Below are 12,427 nucleotides of genomic sequence, written 5' to 3'. Positions count from 1 at the left end.
GGGAAGATGTAGCATGTTTACCAAATCCTGTTAGAAGTAAAAGACCTGCCTGGAATGGGAAAGGAGCAGTTTTTGAGAAAATAGCACCTTTCATGTCAAATCATAAACTTAGGGAACGCCTCTTTTTCACAGGAGCACCTACAGGTTGAAAATAAAAATATTTGAGATATTTGTGGTGGGAAGATACATACCAAGGCAAGGGAAGGGGAGCCAGGAATGCCTGGAGTCCAGTCCCAACCTTTGGATGGCCTGGATGATCCCCACCAGCTCCTTCCACAAAAATCTCCCACAGCTCCCTGCGCCTGCACTGTCAGGCCCAGCCTGGGCTTGGTGGTGGTGGCTGTCCTCAGGGGAATGCTGAAGGGGGCTTCAGTGCCCAGCTCTGCAGGCTTTAAGGCTCTCCACCAACCCTGGTGAACTGGTCTACCCTGGTGAACCTGGGCAAACTGCACCCAGGTTAGAGCCGGGGGCTGGATATTGGTGGGTCCCAGAACGAGAGCACAAATGGAGGCCCGTGCACCATCTGTCTAGACATTTACAAGTTATAAATCAAGCCAACAGGTTGTTAAACGAAATACGTTCTGCCTTCCTACTTGACAATTATTCCTTTCAAAATGGCCTGGAAAGCCAGGTTCCAATTGAGAATTCTTGGAGGCCGTGGAGTTCTGTGCTGGAATGTGGAAGTGGTGGGAGCGCAGGTCGGGGGGATGCCCCCTTCTTTTCCCACGCTGCCGGCACTGTGAGGGGCCTGTGCACACAGGTGGAGGCGCCAGCTCTCCCATCCAAGCTCTGTCCACAGCCCGTGCAAACAGCCACCCCCGAGGCCCACCCCTAGGGGCATGGACTGGAGAAGAGACCCACGGGAGCCGTGTAAGTGGGCTTGTGCCCATTTGGACAAAGAATTCTGGAGACAGTGTGGTCTACCGGGTTCCGGGTGCACATGCCCATTGCCCCTGCAGACATCCTTTGGGAAGGGCTGAGTCTGGAGGAGGGCCAGAGGGGGCCTGAAAAGGGCATGGCCCAAAGCAGGAGCCTCTCTTGCCTGGGTCTAAGGAGGTACTTGGTTACAGCAACGCCACTAGGGGGTCAATGGATGATCTGTTTAGGGCTCGATGATCAGAAATATACTCAGCGGCTGCTTCATGCAAAGCACCAGGCTGGGCCTTCTCGAGGCTGGTGTGCCAACAATGGCAAAGACTGATTTACTGGGGCTTCTTTCTGACTGTTTCTCAGATGCTTTTTTCTTCTTTGGCGCTCCGGCTGATCCTCTCCTGGCAGCTCTTTCTCTTTGGGGTTATCTAGGTTCTGCCCCAACTCTAAGCTGAGTGTGCAGCAGTTCTAGGTGAGATCCTGGCAGAGAAGCATATACAGGAAGGTGGGCACCTCCCTGGAGCTGTAGCCCTCAGCCGTCCATCCTAGAGGGCCGCCAGGAGCACTAAGCTGGGTGAGGCATGCTGGGTGATGAGGTGTGTGTGCACGTGGGTGGTCTCCCTCTGCAGGAATGCAGGGGCAGGGCGGGAAAAGGTCAGGAAAGGGAAGTTATATCCCTGGGACTAGCAGTGCTGAGTTCAGAACCCAGGATCCAGGACCCAGGACCCAGGGCTACTGAATAAATGAAACCTGCTCAAGAATGTCCTCACCTGAAACTTCTACTGAGATGGCTGCAGTGATGACCCTCAGAGTCACAAACACCAAAAGTAAAGTGGTCATAGTTCACCTGGAGGAGGGAAGGCAGATGCATTATTTGGGTGGGCAAGGCATGGCGAGATCAAGCAAGGTCACATACCACCTATGACATAAGATAAGTCCCAAGTCGGTCTGGAGTCATATGGAGATAAGGAGGCTGTGGTTTGTGAGATATTTTCTCCAAGAGTCCTCACCTCACAAAACTTTCACAGGTCAAGCCATGCTTCCTCAGTCTATTTACAGGCAGTTAGGCTGAAAAACCTCCTCTTACCTTTTCCAGGGATCCTCCTGATTTCCAGCCAGGAAAGGCTAATCCTAAAGACCCCCCCAGAGAAGGGATGCAAGTTGCCTGGCCTCCCCGATGAACTCTGGGCCTGTCACCAATTTCAAATCCAGGCATCTTGCATTTTAGAATAGAGTGTGCCCCCAAGGTTAGAACAAGATTTGGGGGCCTGGTCAAGTCAGGGGAAGGATCCCAGCCCAGAGAACCCTTAAGGAGGCCATGGGATAGACAGATGGACAATTTAGGAGAGCAGTCAGAGTCCAGGACCCCACAGCTCTTCTGATGGCCTAAATAATGATTTCATATAAGGTAGAAAAAACAAATATTCTGATTGCCATCTGCTAGAAAACTGTCACTTTAGGTATGCAAATCTGTGGTGACCACAATGGAGAGTCCCCTGGAGTTATGCAAAGCTCAGTCTGTATAATTATAAGCAGCTATTGGGGTTCCTAGACCCAACGGGGTCAACACAGATAGACCCCAAGAAAGGCCAACTCCATTGACCAAGAGGTCAACGAGAGCAGTGCTGCTCCACCTGGGCTGCCCGTTGAAACCAGGAGTTCTCAGGGCTCCAGGTGCATTCGTCCGACACGCGTGTTCCGGGACCCGCACCCAGGAAACGCGTCCCAGGACGCTGACCGGGTGGTTCTGCGGGACGGACCTGCCTCGGCGCCTCCTCTCTGCCCCCGTTCAGCCGTTGAGCATGGAGTCTTGGTTTAAGAAGCGTTTGCATCACTGAGGCAGTGACTGAGTGACTGAGGAGGGACGGAGCCTGTGGGCTCTGCAGCTGAAGACTAGAACGGAGCTTTCCTGCGCCCAGAGTGACACCGAGGAGAAGCCGCCCCTGGCTTCCTCGGACCTGAGCTGTCAGCGCCTGACGGTCCAGCAGGTGTCGCTGTGGGCTCGGCCGCCACCGGCCGGGGCCCGGGCGCCTCTGGGGAAGAAGAGGGGAGCAGCCCTGAGGGGCCTCTGGGCCCCGGAGGGCGCAGGGGGGCCAGGGGCGTTCCCCTCCGAGGACTGACTGGGGGAGGGGCGGGACCCCTGCGGGGCGCCTGAGGGATGAAACGCCCGGCTGTGTGGCGCTGCTGGGGGTCTAGCCTCCTCACACCCCGGCGGGAAGTCTGGAAAGCTCGGAGAAGCAGCGCCTTGTTTCTCCTCAGGGATTTTTCGACTTAGAGGCGGCCTTTCCAGTCGCGGGGGCTCCGGGCCGTGGCGCGCCGAGCGGGGGCGCTCTTGGGCGAGGCCGCCCTTCGGGGAGGGGGGGGACCCAGACCGGCGGGCTCCTGTCTTCCCAGGGCCTCAGGGATGCCGTGTCGGGACACAAGGCCCGCCTGTTCTCCTCTCTGAAACACCCTTCACGGGGAAGTCGTGTGTATGTTTTCAGAGTTGTGCTTCTCCCCTCGCGCCCTGAACAAGCGGGACATTGTCCCCGCGGCGGCCGCCGCTCTCTGTGGGGCGGGAGGCGGCTGTTTTCCTCCAAGGCCTAGACCGGGAACTGGGGAAGGAACAAGGGAGGGGGCTGCGGGAGGGCCGGGGTGGAGCGGTGGGCCCAGAAACTAATTTTATTTCTTCTTCATTTCTTACAAGACAAACCTGGGGATAGAAATATCGCAATAAATATGCTCTTGTGTTTGTGTGTGTTTTCTCAGCTGTAAAGAAAATAGGGAGAAATTCCATTCTGTCTGGGTTCCAAACGTCTCCAGACTCACTGAGTCTTTCATGCGCGGCGGCCGACTTGGCCGGCCGCGTCCCACCACGGCCCTGGGAACAGGGAGGCCTTTCTCCATGGAAAACAACCTTAGGTGGTGGCAGGGGATTGTGTAGCTGGGGCAGAGGGAGGGAAAACGGGGAGCTTGGAATGGAGCGAAAAGAGGAGCTTGGGGGAGAGGGAAGTGCGGGTGTTTCAAGGCCAGGGTCTGGTGAGGGAGTTTCTGTGGGATCGAGGGGATGAGGGCCTTGGGTTGATCATCAAGGAATTAGCTTTCTCAGGAGAGAATTATTCTAGGAGACGTGATAAGCAAGCATGCGAGTGTTTTAAACCTGGGCTGAGACGCTGTGTGTGTGTGTTGGGAGAGCCTGTAGTTTGGAGACAGGGAAACCTTTTACTTCCTTGTCACCTAGATTCTGTCCACGGTTACCTACCAGCTGGGGCCCTGGACTTTATCCCATCAGATTTTGGGATTGAACTGGCAGCTCACCTGCTCCCCCTGAATCCTTCTTCCAGCGATGTGGACACAGAGACCCTCAGACCCGGAGACCTCAGGTGCCAGGCCTTTCATAATACAGGCCTCCCCCCCATAGTGGTTTCCAAGAGTGGGTGTGATAATGTGCTGGTGGGCTGTTTCCCTCCTCGAGGACCGGGGCTGTGTCTTTGACGCTGTCCCCAGCTCAGGGTTGGCACTCAGACATCCTCTAGTGGCACTCTTCTCCCCACCTCAAGCCTGATGAGCATCTCAGAATTTTGGAATAGGAAGGGAGTTTCTAGCGGTTGGAAGGAGAATTCCTGTCCTGGGATGGGGGTTGGACTGGATGACTTTCCTTAAAGAACAAAACCGCTTTCATTTAAAAAATAACATCACCACATCAACATTTAGAAAACAGAAAAATGGAGAAATAAAATCATCCTAACCCTAATCCAACCATAATTAGCATTTTGATAGCTTTCCTTCTAGTCTTTTTTCTTGGGTGTCCGCTTGTGTTTTATGTCGGTGTCATCGTTTTGCATCTGATTTGCATTTTCCACATAACAGAGTGGGCCAGATGACTTTTTTTTCTTCCTTCAGAATGGATGATTTGGGCGGTTTGCAGTTGCAGCCTTCCTCCCAGGGGTCCCGTCGGTGAAGTGTAGGCAGGGGGTCCTCAGCCTCTGCTTGAATGGCAGGGAGCTCACTCCTTCCCAAGGGGGGGCTGTTCCATTGCTGAGCTAAGGAGCTTCCATGATGGAGTCAAAACAACCCCTCGCCCTTCATAAGTTCTACCTGGGAGTTCTGTCTTCAGGTGCCACCCAGCACACATCCACGCCTCTTTCTTGTGGCTCGCGGCAGATCTCCAGGCGTCTGGCGGAAGCCCTCCCACCTGCGTTTATCCAGTGGCTACATTCCCAGTTCCTCCAACCCTTCCTCTGTGGCTTCCGGACCCCTCTCACCTCCCTTCTGACAGAAGGTCAGAGCTGAGATGGACCTCAGTGAACATCAAGTCCAACTCCTTCATTGTACAGGTGAAGAGACAGGCCCAAAGGGGTTATTGGATTTGCTCAAGGTCCCACAGTAAGCTGGTGGTGTAGCCAGGACCAAAATCCAGTTCTTGGGGGCCTGGGCCTCCTTATCCACCAGGCAGTGGCTTGGTCTGTCTGGTTCTCCACTGTCTCCCTGTCGCCCAGCACAGTGCCTGGCACAGAGGAGGGGCTATCAGTCAATGCCTGTTGAATGAATGAGCAAACGCTGGAGGCCCAAGCACCCTAGAAGCATCTCCAGCAGCCCTGGAGGAAGGCTGCTGACCCACACACTCCTTGGGCTTCTGTGTGGTACACAGCTCGATGGGGGTGGTCTAAGCCCATTTTACACTCAGGACTCCTCGGCTCTAGGTACACATTGCTTGCTCAGTGTGCCATGGGACTTTGGGAAGGTCCCAAACTCTTTGCAGGTCAGGGGTGTAACAGTCAGTCTCCTCCCTTCCTAGGGAAGAAGCAGTGCTGTGTTCCGTGATATCGCAATGGTAGCTTCAAATTGGCCACGATGGGGGGATATTTACACCATGGAAATGAGCAATTACTGCTGCTAATTTTCCACATATTCTAAGCAGACAGGGTGGGGTGGCAGTGGAATAGAGGCAGGCAGCCAGGTCCAATCCTAGCTCTGTCCTAAGTCACAGAAGGCATTTTCCCATCTGCCAACTGGAATCACAATGCCAGCCTCCCTTCAAGGATGACTGCAGTGGTGATCTAGATGGATCTGAGAGTATTTTGGAAGGTAAAATAATATTATTATTAATCCTCTTTTCGTATTTCCTCCTCTTTCTCCTCTCTTGATGCCCTCCTCCTTATCTTCTCTCTCTCCATATCTTTGATTTCCTTATTCCAAATTTATTACTTGCTCTGTCATCAACACAGCATTGTAAATCAAATTCTGCAGTTTCTTCCCTGCTTTCTGGGCAATTAAGTGAATCCAACAAAAAAGGCCGATGGCAGTGGAATGGGGGCATTGCAGATAAACCCTTCAAATGCACAGTTTTGTCTTGGGTTGGGGTTGAGCGTCACTGGGCTAAATGGCCAGTGATGGGAAAGGAGTATTTTTCTTTGAGGATCTTACAGCCCTGTGGGTGGTGACAAACCTGTACCTGGAGATAGCAGACAAGAGTGAGTGGGTACCAGGTCCTAACCTTGATCCTGCCTTAACTGTCTGTGTGACCCTGAGCCTCACTTTTCCATCTCTGACATGGGGGCATGTTAGGGAGAACTGGCTCTGGAGTTCTTTGGGATTTTAAATGCCTGCCCCCTGTAGCATAGAAGAGAGTTAGAACCTTTTGACGTCTGGGAGCCAAAGGAGGCCCATCTCACCTCTCCCAGCCTCCCTCAGGGTTTGAGACCAACTCATCTTTTGCTCGTTCTGTGCAATACCCAGCCCACCGGCAATGGCTCCAGTTCCCCTGCTGAACGCGTTCTCCAAGAAGGCTGGCGCCCACTTGGAAAGATGCCCCTGAGCCCTAGCTGTGCTGGGGGATGCAGAGAAGGGACCTGTGAGGCCATGACGGTCATGCCCACGATTGGGAGGAGTGTGCGTAGGCACTGAGGGGAGGAGCAAGGCTCAGGTGGTGGAACTGGGAGAAAAAAATAAGAAATCAAGAAAGGACACCAGGTAGAGAAGGGACCGGTCATACTTCTTACCTTGGCATTTAGGATTTTCTATATCTGATGCAATCATCCCCTGCTTTTGAGGCTCAGTGCAAATGCCACCTCCTGAAAACCTTCCCCAGGTGCCCACTTCTTTGTTATTTCTTATTGTTACTGTCCATTTCTTATTAAGGCCCCAGCTTGTGACTTCTTTGTCATCATTGTTTTAAACTACAAAGCCAATTGCCTCAGGAGGGGGACGAGGGTCCGGGACAGGGCTGTGTGGTGGAAAGAGCATGGTTTTGGGGTGACAGAGATATGGCTGGGTTCCCTGTTTCGACACTCACATGTGAGCACATTTCCGGTACTAAACCTCTCGGAAGCTCCATTTCCTCTCTCCAAGGGCAGATAAAATAGACTCTATCTGGTGGACTGTGGTGGGGACTAAGTGGAGATGCTGCGTGGCCCTTAGTGAACGCTGTCTCCTTTCCCCCATCTCATCCCATTGGAGCCTCCCTCGTTGTCCAAGAACGCCCATGTTTGGTCCAGCACAGGGGTGCTGAGCACTGGCCTCACTTTACAGCTGGAGAGACTACTGCCCAGAGAGGTTATGTAACTAGCCCAAAGTCACACAGATAGTGATTGAGTTTGTTTTGGAATCTGGGTCTTCAGGCTACAGATCCCATGGTTCCTTCCCCTCCCCCCAACACTTCCATTCCTCCTACATTCATTAGTTTCATTCATCCATTCCACTGTTCAGTCAATAACCATATTTCAATCCTGAGGAGATGGGAAATATTCTCATGGGATTTCAGATCCCGAGGGTTTTAGGGGTTGGTAGAGGGCAAAATGCATCCTGATTAGTTTGTAAGTGAAACCCAGAACCTACTCCAGCTTGGCTGGGGCCTGCCCAGTACCTGGAATATGGGTAGGGCTGGGGCAAATCTTGACACTGATGAATGCAGGGTAGAGTTTTAGAGGAAGTGATGGGCTCCTAAGCCAGAGCCTTGTGCCCTCTTGGCCTGTCATCAGGAGGGAGGGACCCCGAGGGGCTCTGAGCCTTGGCTTTCTCTGCCCTCCCAGAATCCACTGATGAACGGGCTCCTACAGTCCAAGATGGCGGCTCCTCTCAAGAGCCCTTTAGGGCAATTATCCGAGGGCTTTAAAACAGATGGCCACTGGATAAATCCACTTCTCCCTGGTAGGGCTGCAGGCAACCCTCGTTAATTAACTCCCTTCCAGGGATTTTCCGGTGGGTTTTAAAAGACTGTTTATCAAACCCCTCTCCACCCCTCTTCAATGGGCCTCTTCTCAAGTTTCCTGGGAGACAACCTGGGATGGTAGAAAGAGGCTGCTTAAAGAACACAACCCAAGTTCAAACCTGTGCCCCATAAGGTGACTGTCGACAAGTTTCTTGGCCTTTCTGGTCAGAATTTTCGCGGGTGAGGCCTCCAGAAACCACTGATATTCAGCATGGTCAGGAGGAGAGGCCGGGGATGATGACTCCCTGTGATGGGTTGCTCTAAACTTACTCTTGTTTCCTCCAAATCACCAAACAAAAGTCCCAGCATCCTCTGGTGAGTCTGATGCTGTTGGGTAGGGTGGCAGGAGAAGCTGGGAAGAAGGGAGCTTGTATCACAGTAGAATCCTGAATGAGCCAGGGTGCTGAGCCAAGATCAGGAGGGATAGCTAAAGCAAAAGGAACACTGGCCTATGTACTTCAGGGCAGAACGGGCTGGATGCTCTTGGAGCAAAAGCCACCCCTTCCCCTAGCCCACAAGAGCTCCGTGATCTGCTCATGCTGCGTCTCACACCGCCAGTCCCCAGTTGTCTTGGCTCCAGCCACATTCCAGCTGTTCCTTGAACACACACATTTCTTTTCTCCTTAGGACTCCTGTCTTTGATCTTTCTTCTTTCTGAAACCTACTTGTACTGGAGCTTTCCCTGGCTGGCCACTTCCATTGCTCCAGCCTTGATTCAAATGCCACTTCTCCTGTTCACTCACCTCTACCCCAGTCACTCCCTATCATGATACCCTATTAAAGTTTATTAATAGCATCATCATTATTTTGAAATTATTGTCCTTTTCTGTTTATTTATTATCTGTCTCTTCTACTAGAATATAAGCTCCAGGAGGGCAGGGTCTTTCATCTGCTTTGCTCACTGCTGGATTCCCAGTGCCCAGAACAGTGCTTGGCTCAGAGTAGGTGTTCACTAAGTATTTGACTGAATGAATAAAGAGCTCTTAATGAATGGGCAATGTCCTTTCTGGATTAAGTTTGGAAACGGAATGCGTGCTAAGCTTTAGATTGATCATACCTCTGGAAAGGCATCTCCTTCCTGCCTTCTCAGCCCCTGCAGAACCCCAGAAGCCCAAGGACAGAAGGTAACACTGAGTGGGCCTGTCAGGGGCCTCCTGGGGCACATACACGGTCCATGGGGATATCTCTCCAAACTCTTCTCCTGCCAAGAGAGGACGAGGAGTGGGGCCATGGGTCTGAGGCCACCCAGCCAGGAGTAGTGGGTAACCCTGGAAGCCACGTCCAGGGACAAAACAGGACTTAGGGCCAGGCTGCGTTTCCAAGGGGCTGGGCGGGAGGGCCAGCCAGGGTTTGTGCTTCCTGAGACTGGGGTGGCCACAGCCATGCCACCCCCCTACAGAATATCCTTGGGAAAGGCAGGCCCTTTCAGCTCAGCGCCACCAGCCTTTCCCCATCATTCACCCCCCTACCAAGACTGCAAAGGAAAACTAGTTGAAAGCCGAGAGGCACAGGCACAATGAATGGTTTCTGATTTACTCACACAGGGAAATTCAACTTTGCCCTGCTCTCTCTGCAAAGAAAAACCTGGTACTTGGTACCTGCCCTTTCCTGTGCTCAGCCTTCCATTCTAGTCCAGGCACTTGGGAAGTTTTCTCTGCATTAATTTCAGACTTTGTGTAAATATCAGATCCAGGTGTCCCAGGTGTTTTTTGTTTTTCTGTGTTTTTTCCTATCTGGTTGCATCGTCTTTTTTGGTGTGTCGTTTCACGGCACAGGGGCCTGCGCCTATCTCCGTGCTGCACTGGGGGCCTGTGACTCACCACGCAGGTCTGGACACCTTTTTTTTTTTTCACCAGGAGGTCCCGGGGATCAAACCTGTGGACCCAGGTTTTTGGAAAGGAGTGTCCTTTGGCCCAAACTTCCCATCAGGCACGAGCACCTTTCCTGGGGCAGGGAACTGGGGCCAAGAGCCGAGTTCCCTCTGCTGGTGCTGACTGCCGGCCTGGCAGGACAGTAAGCTTCTTCCTGCAGGAATTTGGGAAGGGGCTAAGAGACCCAGGGAGACTCCTCAGTGGCTTCTGTGAGTAGTTTAAAAATTGATCTCCAGGACAGTTTTCTGGAAGCAGAGGGTCCTGGTGGAAAAGCCTGCTTGACAGAAGGGGTCATTAGGCATTTGGGGTTACAGCCAAATTCCTGGGCAAAGTAGAGGACCAAATGCATGGCGTATGGCTGGAAAGAAACAAGGGGCAACCGGCCCATTCTTCTTAAACGTACAGGGTGGATGTTGGGTTCGTGAAGTTTAGTTCTGGGAACCAGTCGAGAATAAGAAAGAGATGGGTTATTTGGCGTCAAATCTCAATCTTTTCAACCCTCCTCTAGTTTGCATGCCCTGATTCCAGGGTTGGAAAAGACCTCACAGAAAATATCCACTTAGCTCCTTTGGGGGCATGTTCCTGGTTGAGAGCTGACAGGAGCTATGGACACAGTTCTCGGGAAATTCTGTCCACACCCATGGGATTTTGTGTATCATTCCAGGTGATACAGAGCAGCTCTTCCTTCCCTCGTTAGTTCCGTGCTGGCTGAGTGGACGTTATCCCATGTCATCCCTCGGTGGCACTGCTTTCGCTTCTTGGGGGATAGATGTTCTCTGGAGGAAGAAGAGCTTTCTTTTTTCGGCCCTCTTGTGGCAGGAATGATTGCTTTTCCTCCAGAAAAGTTGCAAGCCCTTCTTGACTTCCCTCCTACCCTCCTTTCCTCTGTTGAACACTCACCACAGGAAAGATTGAGTACTAGGTCATAAGGGAGCTCCAAGGATGGGCCTCCTGTGATCTACACCCCCCCCACCTCCCCGGAGCGCACTGGGTGGGATGGGAGAAGAGAGAGGTGGATAAATACTGGAGAACAAGGGGGAGAGGCAAAGAGGGAGGGCTTTGGAAGCCAAGAGGATGCAGCAGTCACTCCTATTTGGGGTAGCAGGAAGAGCTTTGCAGGAGAGGGAGTATTGGGACCTGAGCCTTGACATAGATGCAACATGACGCCTAGAAATAGGGGAAGGACATCCTAAGAGGAAGGGACGGCAGGAGCAAAGATATAGATCCAAGTAGTGTGGGATCAAAGAAAGTTAGAAAGAATGCTGGGCCAGAAGCTGGAATGCCTCGTGATTGTGGCTCCTTCATTCTGCAGGGGAGCAGAGCCTCTCAGGGCAGGGACAAGTGTCACGAGAGCCCCCACGCTCTCTGCCATGAGATGCTCCCCATCCTTGAAGGTCAGGGCAGCTGGTCCCTCTTCCATGAAATCTCCCTGGTGCCCCCCATCCCCATCCAGTTCACCCTCTTCCATCACAGGAGGAGCACATTGGGCTGCCTCTGGAGTGAGACTGCCCCCATGGGGGAGTTACCACGCCTTCTAGAAGCGGCCATGGGCCAAGACGCACTGCCATGCCAGCCACGGTGCCCTGCAGCATTTCGAACAGATGCATCCTCTCATTCAAGGCACACATGGGTCCTGGGAGAGGGGGCACTATTACTGTGTAGAACCGAGGGGACAGAGACTTGGAGCTGGTAAATAACTCGTCTGAAATGTCACAGCCCGTGAGAGGCAGAGTCAGATATGGTGGCCCCAAACAGGGTGCCCTCAGCCAGGACCCTGCCGCCCGCGTACGCACCGGGAACCGTGCTAGGTGCTGGGGATGGCGCTCTGGGGTTTTCGACAATCTGTCAAAAGGCCTCTTTGACTATCAGTGGCCCTGGTTTAAAATGGTGGATTCAATGAATAGACACTTGTTGAATGCCTGCTCTACAGAAAGAGTCTTAGTATAGATTGGGTTCAGAGTCAACATTTGACTAAGACCAAGGCCCCTCAGGGCTGTAGAATGAGACCCAGAAAGAGGCGGAGACTCATTTCTCTGAGCCCCTTACAGACCCCCTCTGATTCCCGACTTGTCCCCAAACAGCCCGCGAAGAGCTGCGCACATCGACGTGTCCCCAATTCTCTGCCAGCCTTTCCTGGCCGTGTGGCTGTCCCCTGTGGGGCTGTTGGGATTAGAGCTCCTCCTTGCAGCCTCCCAACAGGATGCGGGAGCAGCTGCCCTCCCTGCAGCGCCTTCGAGGAACTTGAGCCATCTGCCGCCCCCGCCGTTCCTCCCAGCCAGTGCTTCTTCAACGGCACGGCCCTCCCCTGTCCCGTTGCTTTCCGCACCCTGGGACGCCTCATGTGCTCCTTACAGACACGGGAGCCGCATCTTCACGGTGCTGGGCTCTAACGCTGCACAAGGTGGAAATAAGTAGGATCAAAATTTCCCTTGAACATCTGTTAGGAAGTGCCAAGTCGGAGACCAAGACGCTTATGCAGAGGCAACCTTTCTTTCAT

At 53.0% G+C, this 12,427-nt stretch overlaps 1 protein-coding gene across 1 annotated transcript in view; it reads right to left on the bottom strand.

The window, feature by feature from the left end:
• The window catches only part of ACAN (aggrecan), a 37,070-nt gene extending 35,360 nt beyond the window's left edge, over nt 1-1,710 (bottom strand). The window contains exon 1 of the mRNA XM_004455226.3: nt 1,641-1,710. Within this exon, the coding sequence (XP_004455283.2) occupies nt 1,641-1,710 (70 nt within the window). The remainder of the gene's footprint in view (nt 1-1,640) is intronic.
• Between the last annotated feature and the right edge of the window lie 10,717 nt (nt 1,711-12,427).

The sequence above is a fragment of the Dasypus novemcinctus genome, chromosome 3 (genome assembly GCF_030445035.2).
Source record: "Dasypus novemcinctus isolate mDasNov1 chromosome 3, mDasNov1.1.hap2, whole genome shotgun sequence".
NCBI lineage: Eukaryota > Metazoa > Chordata > Mammalia > Cingulata > Dasypodidae > Dasypus > Dasypus novemcinctus.
The sequence above is the reverse complement of the archived record's forward strand: the minus strand, read 5'-3'. Positions and strand labels throughout refer to the sequence as shown.